The sequence below is a fragment of the Styela clava genome, chromosome 12, assembly GCF_964204865.1.
Source record: "Styela clava chromosome 12, kaStyClav1.hap1.2, whole genome shotgun sequence".
Classification (NCBI taxonomy): domain Eukaryota; kingdom Metazoa; phylum Chordata; class Ascidiacea; order Stolidobranchia; family Styelidae; genus Styela; species Styela clava.
In genome coordinates, this window is record NC_135261.1 from 5,599,137 (window position 1) to 5,619,154 (window position 20,018).

The 20,018-nt window shown below is 36.7% G+C and overlaps 1 protein-coding gene across 1 annotated transcript in view; it reads right to left on the reverse strand.

The window, feature by feature from the left end:
• Positions 1–14,717, reverse strand: part of LOC120329438 (uncharacterized) — a 31,863-nt gene extending 17,146 nt beyond the window's left edge. The window contains exons 1-14 of the mRNA XM_039396064.2: positions 14,641–14,717; positions 13,825–13,896; positions 11,764–11,917; positions 10,575–10,815; positions 8,539–8,715; positions 6,745–6,935; positions 5,892–6,019; positions 5,108–5,244; positions 4,107–4,322; positions 3,461–3,589; positions 2,409–2,610; positions 2,002–2,060; positions 1,119–1,409; positions 196–385 (exon numbers count right to left, since the gene is read on the reverse strand). Of these exons, the coding sequence (XP_039251998.2) occupies positions 196–385; positions 1,119–1,409; positions 2,002–2,060; positions 2,409–2,610; positions 3,461–3,589; positions 4,107–4,322; positions 5,108–5,244; positions 5,892–6,019; positions 6,745–6,935; positions 8,539–8,715; positions 10,575–10,815; positions 11,764–11,917; positions 13,825–13,896; positions 14,641–14,659 (2,206 nt within the window). The 5' untranslated portion in view covers positions 14,660–14,717. The remainder of the gene's footprint in view (positions 1–195; positions 386–1,118; positions 1,410–2,001; positions 2,061–2,408; positions 2,611–3,460; positions 3,590–4,106; positions 4,323–5,107; positions 5,245–5,891; positions 6,020–6,744; positions 6,936–8,538; positions 8,716–10,574; positions 10,816–11,763; positions 11,918–13,824; positions 13,897–14,640) is intronic.
• Positions 14,718–20,018: the final 5,301 nt, after the last annotated feature.

The following is a 20,018-nucleotide window of genomic DNA, read 5'->3' on the forward strand; positions in this document are numbered from 1 at the left end:
GCTAAAAATGGTTCCATCCTTCATATTGCTGTTAGATATCAGTGGCTTTTTGTACATGGCCTTGTTCAAAAAAAAAAACTCAAATGAGCGTTCTAATAAAAGATACAATATCGAACAATGACAATGTCGCAATATCCCTATTGATATTAAAGAAGTGCAGAACTGCTAAAACAAAATATTGCAGATCATACTTACTTGGGTTTTTCATTTTACTCCAATCCTTCGCCAACTTTCGCACAACGTCATATTTCACACCGCGAGTTACAAGGTCTGTTAACATTTGGTTGAATTCCATCTCTGCATCCTGGATTCTCTTGTCATGTAGAAATAGTTTGCATCGTCCAAACACCAATTTGCCATAGTCAAGATTTTCAGATTTTTTCCCCTGAAACAGAAATTGCAATAGTAGTACGACTAGCAGGATTATTCTATTTATATCATGGGAAAAGGAAGCTGATAAGATGGTTTATTCACATGGCAAACCATGGCTTCTCGTCTGGTGTCCGGTTATCACCCATGTCGGGTATGGGAATAGTTAACCAGATATTTTGGCTTCTCATTCGGCTAGCGCTCATGTCGCCAGGTATGGGAATAGTTAACTACCTAGTTAATTTGGCATCTCGTCCGGCTACCGCCCATGTTAGGTATGGGAATAGTTAACCAGTTATTTTGGCTTCTCGTCTGTTGTCCGGTTATCGGCCATGTCAGGTATGGGTATAGTTAACTACCTAGTTATTTTGGCTTCTCGTCGGACTACCGCCCATGTCAGGTATGGGAATAGTTAACTACCTATCGTCGGGCTTCCGCCCATGTCAGGTATGGGATAGTTAACCAGTTATTTATTTAATGTATGAACTCGTTGGTTACATGAACTACGAAGTACATACATAGCCTACTACAAAGGCAAGAAGTCCAGAAATCCTGTCCCACATAATCATTCTCCACAAGATTCGAACCTGCGAACCCATGCATGATAATTGGAGCTGTGATGGCAAGAATTCCTAACGCCTGGCATGATATGCAACATAGCCTACCTAACATATGAATCCTATCTCCCATGGTGAAAATAAAATTTTATAGCACTACTATTTAGACATACAAAATTCATTATGGTTTACCTCCTCATGGTAATGCTTCACAAGATCAGCCGTATCTTTAAGAAGTTGTTTTGAGCCAATCACTGGCTTCGAAGACGCAAGAGTGGTTTTCCTAGAAGCGCTTCTCGTCTTCTTACCACCAGATGACAGAGTGCGAGCATTTTCTTTGCATAGACCTTCCATTACGCATAGAAGCTCCGTCACTCGTTTCTTCTTGTATTCGACAGGTTTGGAAACGACTTTCTTCCAATATTCATGCGCTTTCTTGAATCTACCCCAGCTAGAAGTTTGAAGAGTAGCTGCTGACAAGATCTGGAAATTATAGATCAATTGATGAATAAACAGATAAATTCGTTACTTTGTCGAGCACAACAGAAAAAAGTAAGTCGATAACGTACACAATCTCTTTTGGCATAGACTGGAGAAAATGATATGATCTATCAATCACCAAAGTCCGGGCTAACTAATTCTACCGGCTTTCCTTTTCCCCCGGAATAAATACATACATCCTAAGTCACTTTCAATATCCTATCATGCATAGGATTCAGTTATTGAATGATTGTAACTGACCAACGATCAGCGATGGACACTATGTTCGATTTACAAGTTGATGACTACTGATTTAACTTCAATAAAAAACGATTTGATTGATTGATTAATGATCTTCTCCTGAAAGACCTAAAGGAATCTCACAGCCTATACCTATGTGATCAGAGCTATAGATTTCAGAAAGAGAAATCTAATTTAATTTCAGTTTCCCATACATGGAGACTCCCTATTTTAGCGACAATTTCAATCAAGACTATATAGGCGTTGGTTGACAGTATGGAAAATTATTACGGAATGTTCACATTATAAGCAACATAAACAGTACCAGCAAATAGTTATTGCAACTGAAAACTACCTGGTTACTTGTTTCATCATCTTCATCCGTATTTTCAACAATGTGCAGTGGATAGGTCGCTAAGAATAAAAGAATTAAATAAAGAAACAATGAAACCAAACACACAATGCCCAAACAAAGCTTGAAAAAGAGCTCAAATATATTGAATGATATGGTCAAGAGTAATATAAGCAAAATTCCAGCAAAGCATTGAAAGTATTGAACAAAATGTCATAAAAAGGTGAACCCATGAAATCTAAAAACAGAAAAATTTGTGGCTAATTATAGAGCAGAATTTTAAAAAGAATATTATTCAAAAGCCTTTTAGAGACTTTAATGATCTAAAATTTATAAGTCCAGAACTTGCTAAAAAGATCAACAACAAAATAAATAAGTTTGTAATGATGCACATCAAACTATAAACTCACCAGAAGTAACCTTGTACCTTCCTCCATTGTACACAGCTCTGAGTTCATATCTTCCGGGAGTGGTTGCCTGGTAACCATCCGGACCTTCCCCAACTATTACCAACTCATTATATCGATCATGACCTTCCTCATCTTCTGGTGTGTATAACACTAATGGTTTTGTGTAACCGGATTGAATGGGACGAACAAATGGGTCAATAACCTAAATGAAAAATAATATTCAATATTTAACACTCAAATCCTATGCCCATCTCTTCATACAGGGTGTAAGAAATGGTGTTGGGCAGTGGCGTTGCCAGAATTTTCAAATTGTGAAAAGAGGTCTGAAAATTCTAATGCAAGATCGTAAGAGCTAGCAGGTATGACAGGAAGCAAAAAAGTCCTGCGGGTCTCAAAACTGTTTCAAGCTACAAAAAAATTGCAATGTATGATACAATAAAATGCTTGTTTTTACATTTCAAAAGGGGACCCAAGGGTTCCGACCTTGCTACGTCCCTGTTGTACAGGCTCGAGTCATTGACCTAACTTGAGTTGGACTCTGGTTACCATTTATATATGACCTGAAGTGATCCAAATCAACTAAATGAAATGACCAAACACTTCATCCACTAAATGAGACTTGAACCCTGTGATTAGCTTGGGACTCGCGACCACAAATTCTTCCAAAAATAGTAGATCTGTATGTATAGTTAAATAACACAGGGTGCTTTTACAGGGCCTTATTCAGAGCGAACTGCACTGAAGTACGCGGCATAAAAATAGAGACAAACTAAATCCAAATTTTGATGTTCTAGCTGAAAATAGATCAGGGAATTTGTTGATATTGCAATTAAATTTAGTTTTAGCACAATGTATACTGTTTTTGTTTCTGTAACACTGTTAATATCGTTCATTAAATGTAACTCTTTACGTCACATGGCCCGTCAGTCTAGGTGGGCCAAATTGTTGGCACATGGTCCAAAAACTTGCCCACCACAAATTTAGAGTGAAATGAATAAAATCAGCGTCCAGAATAATATTATAAACAAACAGTTAAAATCAGTAATGCTCACCTGTACAACACCAGTAGGAGAAGTGAGATACAACTGAAGGTTGCCAGATTCTAGAGATAAATCTCCTTCAATCAATGCCGGAAGTTTTCCAACATTCTTTATCCGTGCTTCAAAACTGAGGAGTTGACCCTGAAAGGTAGAATCTTGACTTAAAAAATTTTTTGACCCAGGCAATGTTATATCATTTGTCAAGGATTTTTCTCAATTTCTTCTTCAATCATCTTGTAGAATGCCAATGTTAACATCTAAGCTAAGCATAATAAATTGGCAACGTAAATGATTGATTTAAGTATGGTATGTCAACCACTCAAATTAATTATGTCAAATTAACAAATTAGACTAATAATAACAAATATAAAATAGCCAGATTTCCATGGAATTGCTCATCGTTTTTCATATTGAAATATTAACCATGAACATGATCAACAAATCATTATTAGGCCATTCAAGCAAGTAAATTTAAATAGAAAAAAAAATATTAAAATGAATTCTGGCCTCCAATCGGAATGCGGTGGATCCCAGCAAATGACGCTAATGCACAATCTTGTGTGTGTAAAAAGAAGTTGATAAGCAATAAGCTATTAAAATTAGTGAAATTTCCATAATTGGATAAAATACAATATTTCTTTTCACTCTAGATACCAACCTTTACGAATGGTTCTGATCTAATTCTCAAGTCCAAAACAATCTTTCTTTTAGGTCGTTTGCTGGCCAACACTCCTGGATCATCAACAACGTCACTTTCTTCATTGATGTCATCATTGTCATTAGCAACAGTGACATCAGGAGCCTCAGATTTAACTTTGTATCCTGATCCCATGACATCAGCGAGGATGGTTTGAGAACAGGCAGTTCGAAACTCCTGGAAACAGTTATATTTTCATTTACCTCGTCAAAATAAAACCTTAGTTGAATGACGAACCACATCCCCTCATCCGAGTACTAGTCTGTGGGGGGTATGGGAATTAATAGTCATTTATTTGTTTCAGAGGCGTTACTGGAGTATGCGTACCAAGATGGCGGACACCGGAATCTAGTATGTGTACCAGGGTAGGGTTAGGCCATAATTTTAGTTACAAATACTACGAGAGGCACTTGGCTAGTCCCTGAATTCGTATTAGAACTAAAATAAAGAAAATTGGAATATAATTTTGGCCTAACCCTAACCTAACCTGGTATACATACTATGGCTAGTCCCCGAACTCGTAATAGAACTAAAATAAGGAAAATTGGAATATAATTTTGGCCTATCCCTAACCTAACCTGGTATACATACTATGGCTAGTCCCCGAACTCGTAATAGAACTAAAATAAGGAAAATTGGAATATAATTTTGGCCTATCCCTAACCTAACCTGGTATACATACTATGTACCGGTGCCCGCCATCTTGGTACGCATACTTCAGAAATACCGTTTCATATGCATGGACTCAGTGGAGGAAACTGCATTCGACCAACAGTTGTGTGAACTACACCTATAACAGTGACGAGTACAGCATTACTCTATATTTCCGCCATACTGAAATACACAGTACACAAAATGGTACTTCAGGGTGAATGAGGGCGCGAGACACCAAGACTGGTTATCGAGCAGCGACACCCATATAACAACAAGTTAAACACATTGTTAGTAAAAAAAATTCTCACTTTCCCAGGGCTATGTCTCAATAATCTCAATTCTTGATCGCTGAAGGAAAATCTGAAGTCAGAATAAAAGCTTCCAGGTTGATGAGAAACATCATATTTCCAAGCATAGTTCATCCAAGAGAGTGAATTTGGTGCACCTAACATAGAATATAAAAGATTAGAGGTAAAGGGTGCTTTAGAATTACACACAAGATCAAAGAGTTACGTTTGAAAGATTCATAAAATTCAGAAGAACTAAGTCATCAAGTTTTCTCAGAAAATTAAATTTTATCCTGAAATGAGGAAAATCAATGAAGATTGGCTCCTTCTGCAATTATTAGATTCAGTGAGAATAGGATATCCAAATTTATCCCAGGGAAAGTAAAGACGATAATACGGCTAACATATGGTTCACCACATTCTCGCATTCGGTTATCTGTCAGCGTTGGTATTGGATAAGCAACTGCCCACACTTTCTCATCAACAAATGTTGCATAGCTGTGCTTAGTTGTTTTTTGGAAATTGCCCCCAAAACGATTTTCAGTCATCAAGTACGATTGACTGTGAGCTCTCACCAATTTACTCTCATTGTACCAACCAGACAAAATTTGTGTCTAAATGGTATTGTTTCAGTGACTATAACTATAGGTTCGCTTAGAGATCGGTCTCAAGATGGCGCACAACCTGAACCCTAACCTGGTACACATACTATGTTCATGATGCGCGCCATCTTGGTGCACATACTTCTGGAGGTTCAAAATTTCATTGCTTCACAGCCAAGACATTTATACAAATACAATCTTACCAATTTCAAAAGGATGTTTCAGTCCAAGGCAATGTCCACATTCATGCACAAGATAATGCAACAGACGACGTTGAGCTTCGTTTTTTAGTACAATGTTGTCAGAGTCAAGATCAGAAAAGCTAGAGTGTCTGCAAATAATTTAAAATATACTAATTTTGTGTCAATTTTCAGTAGTCTGCGTCTACTGTCTAGTCTCAATAAAAGCATAGAAGACAGTAATTGACTTTTCTAGTGATATGTTGAAAGGGTACTCCCGTAGTGTGCCTTAATTTTCTTCCGATTTTCCTTATTTTAGTTCTATTACGAGTTCGGGGACCGTCTGTGTTAGCCAAATGAATAAACCCCTTGCCCATAGGTTTCAGTCCCTTTACACAACTTGATGTAAAGTAGGCGAACAAAATTAGTTCCCTCCATATTGGCACACACACTTCTGGAGCGCCGTTGAAAGCCATGTGAATGTTGAATGAATTATACATTTACATTGAATTAAACATTTACACTATTTAAAATGTGTGATTACCTTGCGTGGTTCGCAGGTTCGAATCCCATACAGGGATAATTATGTGCGAGAGGATTGCTGGACTTCTCGGGATTCGTAGGTGGTTCACTTAACCGCTGTTCGGTCACAGCTTCATCCACCATCAAGTCCATGCATCTGAGAACAAATACCTGGCTAACTAATCCCATACTCATCGTGAACTAGTAACTGCACGAGAGTTACTGGTTAGCCATATGATTAAGCTGTGTTATCGGCTTCCCTCACCTCCGGGATGAATATGTAAATCCTATTCTATCTTTGGCCCAGTTACTGACAAAACAACACACAAGTCTTTTGCCGTTAAGTAGAACATACCCTGTGAAAAGTCCAAATCCATGTCTACCGTCCTTATCAAAAGAGAATCCCATATAACGCTTATCAGGTGGAGTAGTTCCCATCATGCACCAGATGTTGTCATCAGATTGTTCAGTCTCGTCAAAGTAATGCATCATCACATCAAACAAATCCGATTTCGACCAAGGATTGTTTGGAGTTGGATCTTCAACCTGTGAAAATGTAGGAGTACCATATAGTTCAGTGATTCTCAAACTGTGGGGCACGCCCACGCATTGCGGGGCGTAGACGATTTTTTGAGCAAATTAAAAATTGAAATATTTGTTGATTTAATCTCGCCCGCCTTATTTTGGATATTTACATATCTCCATTTTGAAAATTTACATTCTTTATTATTTACATTTCTTTACTATGTATACATATTTTCAATGTTATTTTTGAATAAAACATACTTTCGCTTCACTATCTGTTATTTATAGCTTATTGTTAGCTAGTTATTTTTGAGGAGGGGGCGAGACTTCACAAATTTTAAAAAGGGAACGCGGCTCAAAAAGTTCGAGAACCACTGATACACTGATATAGTTAATAAGATCTTATTAAATTGCTTCGACAATGGCCCCTACAAGAAGCCCTTGGGTTAGGCCTTCAACTTGTTATAGATAGGAACATCTCTTATTTACTTATCAGCTGATCAAATTTAGATTAAATGTAATAAGATTTTATATGGCGCTTATATTGCTGTGAATGGCGCCCTTTGCTTGAATTTTGTATGAAGTGAACAAGGTTATGCAGTTATGTTATGCAGTTATGATTAAACAATATGTGAGAAGCTGCTGTTTCTGAAAGGATCAGACGGTTTGTTATTGTAACTATGTTCGCACAAATGATTAAATCATCTTAATTTTGAATCGCAAATTGAACAGAATCGCTCGAAGATATATAACATTGCTTGATTTCCATGTAGAAAGTACAATTCGATGACCTTTAGTTTGATTTAAAAAAGTTATAAAAATTTATTCAATTGACTACCCGGACAAAACAAGATCTGTCTCCAGATTGCTGCCCTAAATTTATTCAAGCATTTATTCAACAACCGAATAAGCCCTTAAACCACAGATTAGGGTTAATCCCACAGGATTTAGTATGGTTCTCTAAAAACGTAGTAGGCCTATTCAGAAAAGAATTCTTGAATTTGAAATAAAGTGGGTCAATTTCGAATAAAACTACACAAACGAAAAGATGAGTTTCTTGTTTATCAGTAACAAAGTTTTTTCAATCATGCTCAATGGTCTCTATTATTGTGAACCAAGAAATGTTAATTTTCAACAATAAAACCAAACGAACAGCTTTACAGTCGCAATATTTGGAGTAATTCCATTAAAAATATACTTTTTATGAAGAATATACTTTACGTTAGCAACAATAGTGTTGTTATAAAGGTTATACATAAAGTCTCCTTATATTAAAAAAATGAAGTATTTATACCAATTGTACTCTAAGCAGGGCTTTGCATAAGTAGCAACCACTGGGTAAGTAACTAGTATACTTTGCATTACAGCAACATATGAAATTATGCCCTCAATTTCATTTCGAAATGTGCCGAAAACTCCCAAAAAATACAATATTAAAATTTTATACAGTATATATTTATTATGACGGACATAGTAATATGCAGTTTTTTTGGAATTTTGACATCTTTATCAGAAAACAAAATGAAATTCCTTATTTACATGATTGTATTTGTTTTGTGGACTCAGTTTAGGTATAAACATCACAGATTACGATATTTAAATCATAGGTAAATGCTAAGCCCACCTTCTCGCTATCAGCTTCATTGTAATGCAACTTCAACCCAGCATCTTCAAACGCAGAGAAAGCATCAATTTTCCTGTCAGACATTCCAGCAGGTGGAGCACCAAGATTAAAGAGTTCAACAATTGGCCAAACCATCTTATCTGTATAGTCAATGTCGATTTTGATGTCTTTGAAAAACTGTCAAAAAGAGGGTGAACGTTTTTGAACTAGCGAAGTTAATCTAATAGGCAGATTCAAATATATATTCTCATTATTCAAAAATCAATCTACCGTACATTTTTTTCATAGGAAGCCTATTTACACCTTTTGCTATTAACAAAGCCTATTTCTGGTGGGATCAGTATCTTTCGGTCCTGCACAACGACCCGCACAAAACAATGATCAATCACTGTTATTACTGAGAATTTTGAGACCCGCCGAGTGTGTGTGTGCGATGCGCAGTGCGCAAGTTACAAGAGCAGATGAATCGAAACTGCAGTTTCTGTTTTGGGGGATCCCCTAACTATCGATCGATAGGTCTTCGGTTTCCAACCGATATTCTCGTTTTGTTTTTGTGGCAATAAATATCTCTCCTCCGTGGTTCATTGCAAACCCAAATTATTCCACTCCAAGGTTGTGAGCATGGGATTTGACCGAAGACTTATCGATCGAAACTGCGGTTTCGATTCATGACCATATAGTGACACCGCGTGTCCCATCAATCATTAATTAATAACTCGCTAATTATACGACATAATTTATCCAAAATCAATAGGCTTCTGGTCCGAGATATAATGAATGCACATGCAAAATTTGGAGCAGAATCAACCACGCGTTCGTGAGATATCGCGTGCATCTAACAGACAAACGGACAAATACCTATCAACACACTTACCGATCTAAAGATCGATAGGTAATTACCGATCTAAAGATCCATAAGTAATTACCGATCTAAAGATCGATAAGTGATTACCGATCTAAAGATCGATAAGTAATTACCGATCTAAAGATCGATAAGTAATTACCGATCTAAAGATCGATAAGTAATTACCGATCTAAAGATCGATAAGTAACAAACTATGAGAATGTGGCGAGCCACAATGACTCACAGAAAATTATACGAAGTGACCAAAATTATATCTGATTGGGTAAGTTTATTTTGCCTGTGTTATCAGCATGAAGATGAGTCATGAATGCAAGAAATAAGGATAAAAGCAAGATTTAAAACCCACAATTAATTATGTTTAAGGAGTTGGTAAAATCCATGAATATTAATAATAATCCATATATAATCCTCAGGGCAAAACCAACAAAGAACAGGAAACCAGTTGCTATTAAAGAACTAAAACAGTAGTAACTTATCAGGGAATTTCCACCAAGAAGAGAATGTGTTTGTTATTCAAATTTAATAAGTGAATATAGCTATCCAAACAAATTTTTGTAAATTTCCACTGCGACCGAAACCATTGTGAGTCTATAAATTTAACAAAGGAACATGCTATTATAAAATATTTACAAGTGGGTAATCCCGTAGTGTGTGTACCTGGTTACAGTTAGGGCATAATTTTATTCCAATTTTCCTTATTTTAGTTCTAATATGAGTACGGAGACTGTCTGGGTTAGCCAAGTGACTATACCCCCTGCTCATAGGTTTCTGTCCTATTACACAACTTGATGTAAAGTAGGAGAACAACATTAGTTACCTCCATAATGGTACACACACTCCGTTCTGGAGCGCCTACAAGTGTTTTAAGCCATATTCATGAGGCTATAAGAATATCCCGATTCTCATTAAATATGAAACTAGTATTGTCCATATACGATCTATGCTTGAATAAGTCCATGCTATCTATTCCTGATAACCATACACGACATGAACAACCAGATGAAGAGGACGTGATTAAGCCATCTTATCGACTTTCCTCTACCCCTGGATAAATGTATAAATCTCCTTCATTCACCTCTATCTATTTTTTGGAAATATTTACAAATAAAGATTTGTTTGAAATTTCAACATTAAAGCGCATTTCCAAATTCACAAGAAATTTTAAACTCACAAGGCTCTGTCTCTCAATTCCATTCAAAGATAACTTCGATTGTCCATCAATTTCCAAATCAATCTTTGCTGACCAGTTCTTGGCTTTTGTCAATTTGACTGCCAATGATCCACCAGCCTTAGTTCCATCACTGAAAGTTGCTTTTATACTTGCAGTGGCATCGCGATTATTTGAAGTTCCGCCAGAAACATTCAAAGTTCTTGGTATGATGGTGAAGTACACAGCAGAAGCATCAACTGACCTAGAATGATATAGAGTTGAAAATATGAAGATATTTATTCATCAATTCATCAGGATTGATAGTACTAACAAGTACCCCCGCCCAATTAACAATGGCAGAACTACCTCTGAGTTTCACAAGGTTATTATTACTTTTGTTTACGCATATGAACTAGTGGAATGATATTGGTTTCAAGTCCCATATTTTGATTGACAAATATATAATAAATTGCTGCATATGCCGCTCTTTATATTTAAAACCATGGTAGGTTATGGAACACTACAACCAATTCGAGCAATTGTTAGGTGGACAAAAACCAAATGAAGGCCTTTTTCTGATTTACGAGAGACTTCCAGTCAAAGCGATTAGGAAGAGTCTATAGATGGTGAAAGCCACATGACCGAATTTTGTATTTGATCGCTTTATATTGAATAATATAATAACAATGAAGAATGAATAATTACACTATAACTTAAAGGGATTTAACCCAGTAGGATCGTGAAACTCTGGAAATTTGTTTTGTGAAAATCAGGAAAATGTATATTTTGGATTTTAAACATATATCTTTCTTCATTGAAATACTTATGTAAATTTTGCATCAAACTATGATCAGATACCAGTTTAAAGAACACCCATTTCTTTGTAATATTTTCCATTAATTTATTCTCCTCAAATTTTAAGATTCACCCTTTTGTCTTGGAAGTCTAGCGCATTGTCATGGCTCACTGCTGGGCCATAGGAACATATTCAGGTGGTCCACAACGTGTTGAAAATTGCATTAGTTATTGATAAATCTAGTTTCATTTATTACCTGGTATTACCCTGGCATGGGAAAGTTACAGAATGTTTTTGCAACGAAAATGGGCTGTGACAGAAAAAAAGGTTGAGAACCATTGGTCTGAACCTATTGGTCCACTATGCCTATATAGTTACATAAAAATATTTGAATTTGAAGATTTGACAACTAACCAAGGAGCATCTTTTGCATTTTTTGTTGACACAGTTCCACTGATGATATTGAGTTCTTCATAATATTTTCTGGTTTTGTCGACATCAACCAGCAATTGTACAGCCAGTCCTCTCTCCCCACCTTCATATCGACCACTACAAGGATTAACAATTGCTGGAATAGAAAAAAATTGGCACTGAGTATAAAATCAAAACTATCTTCAGTCATTCTTGTAAAAAGCATACTCCAGATAAAAACTGTACAGACAGCCAATTCGATTTTCGTTTAACTCAACTCAGGAGAAAAAGTTTATGAATGTCTAATGATATGGCTGGCCACTGCTTCTCATGTACTATCGGTCCTAGTTGAGAATGTAAATAGTTAATCAGTTATTTGTTTCAGATACAGGCATGTACATTTGCTCACGTGAACGGCATCCAGGACAATTGTACCTGCATACTTTTGTAATAAAGATTTTCGTACCCACATTTAGATTGCATACATGTACGTTTGCAACTTTAAACTGTACCCGTGGACATCTCCACCCTCCATGGACATAAGCACAAACACATTGCACCCACAGACATTTGCTGTCAAGTAAATTTGCAACCATGGACATTTACATAGACAGTAATTGAAAAACAATTTAAAAACTGTGACCTACAACAAATTTTACAAAATTATGAAGTTTTAAAAAAACTCTTTAGAATAAAAAGAAAAGTCGATGAGATAACTTAAACATAGATTGAATTATTTGAAATGAAAAATTGTTAGTCAGACGAACCTCCATCACCTCCACACATATTGTTATTTCATCATGACTGGGGTCATTAACATTATTTGGAATGAACAGGGTAGTCAGCATAAACATTCAAGATTAATTTTACAGGTGATCTCGTCTCTCAACGATTCAGTTTTACAAGTAAAAAATTTAACATTTTCGAGTTAAGTTGGAAAAAGTTTGAAGTGGAAACTTTTTGACCAGAAGCGTTTTTATTGTTAGTATATAATATCTACTTTAGTAGTTAGGCAATACAAAACAAAATGAATTAATAGCAAATTACCCCAAAGTGAATGGTACTCTGCAAAAAGAAAACTATAATCATCTATCACGATAAAAACTGCAAAACCTTATGGTCATTTACGTCGCTTTTACTGTAGACTGAATGCCAAATAATAATGTCAACTTTGAATTCTTAGTAAATCTTTAAACTTCAACATCCCAAAGCCATTGGAATTGCTGTATTTTTATCAAATATTTGAAACAAGATTATATTCCATTTCATTCATAAAACTTCTTCATGAGATTCTAGCATTTTTGCCAGATGGTGGAATTATTATTTTTATTGAATTCAAACCTTATTTATATAGTTCAGTGTATTTGATGTAAGAACCTAATATAATATAGTGGTTATAAGTGGAGCGTCTGGTTTACGAAGAACCATAACAGCTTCTCAGAAAAAGTGCTTATTCTTCCTCCTTGAAGCTAATGAAGATATTCAAGTATTTTTATGGTTATTTGCTCAATGTAAAGAAAAGCGTAATCAATCAGAAGAAAATATGATTCATTAGTCATGAGTGGTGTTACTGGCGACTAATGAAATTCCCAAAACTCTATAAACTATAATTATTATTTATGGTCGCGCATTACACACCATCTGAGGCGTGTGACAATAGAGTGACAAAATCCTGAAACAAGAATATCGGTCAGAGACCGAAGACTTATCGATCGAAAGTTAGGGGATCTTCCAAAACAGCGCTCTTACTCCATAGTGACCCCAATTTATAACTCGCTAATTATACGACATAATTCATCCAAAATCAATACGCTTCTGGTCCGACATATGATGATTGCACAAGCAAAATCTGGAGCAGATTCAACTGACAGACATAAGACAAATACCTCAACAAACTTACCGATTAAAATCGACATGAAAGAAATGAATGGAATACGACACGTAATGGGATACGATCATATACCATTGTAAGAGACCGAATAAACAGTTAAAACTAATACAAAAATGTCGCCTAATTACGTCTAAATGCGACGTTAACTTTTTTTTTATAACTAATATTCTTACCCGTATCTCTGAATCGCTTGGACGGCGGGGGTCCAGATACTCCAGCCGGTGTCGGTCCTTCTTTGACAATGTCTGACAAGAAAACGAGAAAGTTATAAGTAGGATAGGGTTCACATATTTATCCCGTGGGAGAGGAGAGTCGTTAAGACGGCTTAATCATATGGCAAACCACGGCATCTCGTCCGGTTACAAGCCCATGTCGGATATGGGATTAGTTAGTTATTTGTTTTCGGAAGCATGGACTTGATGGCGAAGGAAGACGTAACCGACTAGCGGTTACGTGAACCACTCAGCAGAGTCCAGCAATCCTCTCGCACATAATTAACACACGGGATTCGAACTTGCGAACCCACGGAAGTTAATCAAAGGTGCGGTGGCGAGCCATTTCAAACGCTTAGAACGATGCGCCATACCGCCAGCTTAGTATGCTTATTTCAATTTCTAATAATGATATTCTTGAACACCAACACAAAAGTCAGACTCGGGTAAGATAAGGGCGACAAACGAAATTCTGTTAGCTATTGAAAACCACATAATTAGGTAGATGAAATAAGCGCCAGTAATTGCCAATTGACGCAAAATTTGAAGCAGTAAAAGTTGATCAAATAAGATCACGAGTATAATATTATTTTTTTAAACAAAAAATTCATTATTTGTTAATGTAAACTTTTAGACTCGACGACACAAGGTTCATAAAATTGCGATATACGAGAAGAAAATGTAAACACAAGGACGGCACTTTAGTCGCATTTACATTACCATGAAATAAAATTTGATCGTTTATTTCAAAAACTAAAAAAACACTTTGATACCGACCTTTGCATGACTTCGCCATTTTCGGGTCAGAAATTATCTATACAACGAAATTAAAGCAACAGAGGTGCCTAGTACCTGCGAAAAATAAGTTGTTATAATGACTCATACTGAAATTTAAATATTTATCAAACGTTTTAAAACAGGAATGAGCACCCTGCCCGCGGGCCAAATGCGAGAACCGCGAAAAAGTTTTTTTATTCAATTCAATCCGGTATGTGTGAGTAATTAATTCCAATCCCTTTCATTGCAAAGTTTATACCTGAGTCCACTTTATGATCTATGCCTATGACGTTACAATGCCCTAACAGCTAGTCCGTAGGAAGAGAACAACGCATGTCATAAGATCAATAACCAAAAATTTCATCTAGTTATTTGTATCTGTCTCTTCTATATTAAAGGTCGCACACCCTTGTTTCGAAATATTAAATCTCCGTGCCAAAGAAAGAATAAAAATTGATAGAGATCTCTGCCAACGATTTTTGAATTCGACAATTGGTATAAGTAGGTTCTTTATCATATAATTCTAGTTCGAAGTTTTACTAATTCTGATCAATGCGGGACAGCCCGTAGGTGGGTGAAGCCCAGGGGCGTAGCCAGAAAATGTCAAGGGGGGGGGGGTTCTAAAATTTTTATTTGCTAAGTTGTATCGAAACTGCTAGCGGGTCCGATCGTTTTTATTAGTCTTTTGGATCTAAAAAGCATTTCAAGCTACGGAAAATTGCTAAATTGGTCTATGGTTTGACATTTCGATCTCCAATCGGTAATAATATTTTAAACATCCCTACTCCGCGATCGCCAGTACCTATCCTATATTACGGTGTTCAGGATTAAATCGAAACACTCGAATACCACGATATTCGTAATCGCAAGAGTGGGGGTTTGATCGAAACTGTACTTTGCGATTAAATCAACCAAAACACTCAGTTTTACAAATTCGACAAGAGGTAAGTCGGTTCTCTCTTGAATCTTATTATAGTTTGTAGTTTTATTATCGTAATTCTGGTCGATTCAAGACTTCGTCGTAGCCTGACATCGTAACGATACCAGAGAATATGACGGTGCTTAACCGTCCGTTTTTCGCTATCTGATTTTGGGTTTGACATTTCGACCTCGAATCGGTATAAATATTTCAAACATTCCTGTTCCGCGATCGCCAGTACCTATTCTATTACGGTGTCTGGTTCACCATCGCAAATCGTAAGAGTGGGCAGAAATTGCACTTTCGCTATTAATTAAATCCACCTAAACACTCCGTACCACGATATTCGTGATCACAAAATCACAAAAACGGGGATTTTGTCAAAATTGCACTTTCACGAATCAATATACAAAACCACTCGGTATGAAACAACATCTGCTTCTGGTGTTTTCAAATTCAGAATGAAATCGCAGGGGGTATATTCACTTGGCAGGGGGTATATTCACTTGGCTAACACAGACAGTTCCCGAACTCGCAATAGAACTAAAATATTCTCAGTTCAACCGGAAAGCTTAAGGAAAATCGGAATAAAACTATGGCCTAACTCTAACCTGGTACATATACTACGGGATTACAGCTCTAACTTCTACCTATTTTAATTAAGGACTCTTCAACGCTCTTACATCGAACCACAAGTGCCGAGAACGTGATAAGGACTGGAAGCAGAACCCTAAGTTGGAAGCTCCCAATCCATCAAATGGTATACTGTACCTTCCCTGTCTGGTGAGTTAGAATAATTGTTCAACGATTTATTATGACCCGCCTAACTCGAGTGAGATAATATAACACTCTGTGTTTTTACCTTGCATTCTATAGATACCGCCAATTTTTATGTCATTATCCCAGTTAAGCATGTTTATATTCGTAACAATTCAATTATACCGGTATATTAATCACACGTACCGGTACAGATACGGCCCCTTGAGGACGCTCCGCTATTCCGGCCCGCGAATATCCTCCCGTTTTCAATTTTGGCCCCGGGCAATCAGCTTTGGGAAACACTGGTTTAGGTGAAGCCTGTTCAGGAACCGCGCCATACATACTCTGGTGTCAACATACAACTAGAACTATCAACGTAGGTGACCTACGACAATTGTTATATTAGTAGCGTAATGCAAAATAGTTGAAATACAAACACGAAAAGATCGAATATACACCCGCAGTGTTAGCTAAAATCGCAAGCAATTACAAAATAGCTAGCAAATGATTTCTATACCGGCAAGTCTTGAAACGAAACTTTGCAACTGCAAATGTTGAAATTTCCTATTTTAAATTCAAGCATATAATTTGTGCTGGGAATTCGCAAATAAATGGCAAAAATATTTAGATTTGCTCAATGTCTGGGATAGTAAACTTTACAGGATGCTTGAGGTGGCCGAGACGGCGTCGCAATAAAACTTTTACAAAGTAAATTTCAACTATATATGGAACACGGAAACTTAACAATGCTATCTGAATAATACCATTTCGTTGTGGTCGAGGCTTGGGTAGCAAGGTATATTGTAAATTGCATGAATATGCCATGAATATTATATCGGAAAAGCAACACTCCAATGGCTTCACAAAGCTTGGTATATCATAGCTCGTCGCTTCTATCGATTGTGCAATAAATAATAAGTGGTGTTTGTGCTTTTGGGACATCTTCAAATTACACTATTATAATCTGTCTTGGCAGAAAACATTGAATTGTTACTTCGAATAAGTAATATTAGAAATGTGAAACTCACGGGCGAGGTGTATTTAAAGTATTAATTTGCATTTTTCGAGGATTGGGTTTACCAGGGTCGGGCTGCGTTTTCCAGAACTACTCAGTCGCGTACCATTCATTCGTTCAATTTGAAACCATCTTCTCGTAAATTTTCATTCTAGCGAAACTATTCTCTCACAAAAAATACTCGCGCAAACGTGAAAATTCGCGAAAATTACTATCACACAGAACAGTTTTTTGGCAAGTAGATCACTTCTCACAATCTAAGGAAACGAATCACACCTTTAATGATAACGTTCAAGCTTTCAATAAACTAGACATACTTTACCACGCATCCGACCACCACATCCGTTTTCAATGACAATTATCGTCTCGAACAACTTAAGAGCAGTAATTATTACTTCACAATCAAATTCTTCCTCGTTAAATAAAGCAAAGATAAACCGGTTGCTGAACCAATAATATGAAAGTAAAAGCAAGCACAGTGGAATTCTTAAGTGATAAATACTCAATTACACATTTGTCCTTAATAAAGTTTGCACATTCTTATACGACGCTCATGCGCGTATTTCGCTTCGAATAAGGCGCTGTAGAAGAAGCAATTGATATTCAAGAATATGCAGGAGATACTAATCATGTAAGGCGCGGAATCTTTCCAGTTAGACATTGCCAACCCAATTTATTACAAATTATAAGTATGTAGCCATTACTATCTAACGATATCTAAAAAACTGGCAAAATGGTGAAACCTATATCGTAAACAAAAACTGAATCTGTATCTTATATTGCACTGCGACCGGCATCTGCAAACTGTTATGTATATATAAAAGGTATGACGCAAACATCCTTCCGTTGACCGATCTGAATAACAGTCCATTATAGAGACCAATTCATACTATAGTCATACGATACGGCTTTCCGCAAGTTTGTCTATAGATATTTGGTAATTTCGATGCTGTATTGCCCTTTTCAAAAAAAAAATTCATTTTGCAGTCCCGGTTCGACTTTTTATTCAGCACAGTCCAGGGGTTTATCATGTTTACTTTCAAATCCGATATTATTATATCTACATTGTTGGATACTCCCGCAGTGTGTGTACTAGGTTACGTCATAATTTTATTCCAATTTTCCTCAGTTTAGTTCTATTCGAGTTTTGGGACTGTCTATGTGTTAGCCAAGTGAATATACCCTCTTCCCATACATTTCAGTCCCTTAATACAAGTTAATGTAAAGTAGGCGAACAAAATTAGTTACCTACATACTGGTAAACACACTTCTGGAGCGCCAATTGTTGTTTAAATATAATGAACCTATTACCCTTGACATAAATATTAAACGTTCTACACTTCAAAGCTAATTTTGTTTCGTCAGTATTAGGCTTGCTTTTCTTTATATTTATACAATCAAAACAATTCTTCTTACAGCGTTACAAGTATTGTACATGGGTTCATTGAGCCTCTCGAATGTTATATTGGGGTTTCGCACTTCCGCCTCACCCCACCTCCCCAGCCACTAATAAAAACATGTCAACTTTAATCCCAATTGAAATAAATCCATTGTAAAACAGTAAAAACAACCACGAAAGCCAACAAAGCATTTTGAACGCGACGATCACATTCTTAAAATATAGAATATCGCCTTGCAGCCGGAAAATTCAGTCGGCTCTGTGACGACAACAAAACGTTACTCCACCAATATTCTGAATCATTTTCACACCTACGGCTCTCAATCCCCTTATAAATATAACGTAGTATTAAACAAGGCTTTTGAGGCTCGTGCTACTTTGGGCGCTCCAGAAGTGTGTGTACCAATATTGAGGTAGCTAATTTTGTTCGCCTACTTTACATCAAGTTGTGTAAAGGGACGGAAACCTATGGGCAGTGGGTATATTCACTTGGCTAACAAAGACAGTCCCAGAACTCGTAATAGACTAATATCGGGAAATTCGGAATAAAATTATGCCCTAACCTTAACCCGGTACACATACTACGGGATTACCCTACTTTGTAACTAACCATATCAGAAAGTATATCTATAGGTGCGACAGCCCGTACTTACCCAACTCAAAGTGCTACAAGTTATTTTTCTGCGCAAACGCCTACTCATAAACTACTACTACTCATAAAATGAATTCCAACAATCACAATGACATCAGTCGTCAACCCTTGAATAAATAGATAACTTGCGTCACTGTCTGGTTCGTCGTTGTTATTATTATTATTCGTTTGTTTGCAAATTTTACCACCGTAATCCGATACCCACGTCATTTAGCGCGTGGGTAAAGAAGGTAAACAAAATTTGTACGTACAACGTTCTCAACTGATCATCTATACCAGGGGTGGACAACACGTCGATCGCGGTCGATCGACACGTCTCGAGCAGTTGATCGCGTCTGATGTTGAGTGAATTTTATTGAAATACTCCAAAAATTTGCCTCGAACCAGTTGGGTGTTTTACAACAGGAAGAATACACTACTGTACATGCGCAAAATACGATATACACATACAGTATTTGAGTCCGGGCAAGCCCGATACAGCATATTATTACGTAACAAATGCAAGTTTTTCCGCTGCCAAGGTTTAAAAATGAAGTGTCGCATATTGCGTGTCTAGACTGACAAACGATCCTACAATAATTTCCGTACAGGAGCGTGCCAAATTTCTCTGCTGTCCGGGGCGAGTTTCTGATAT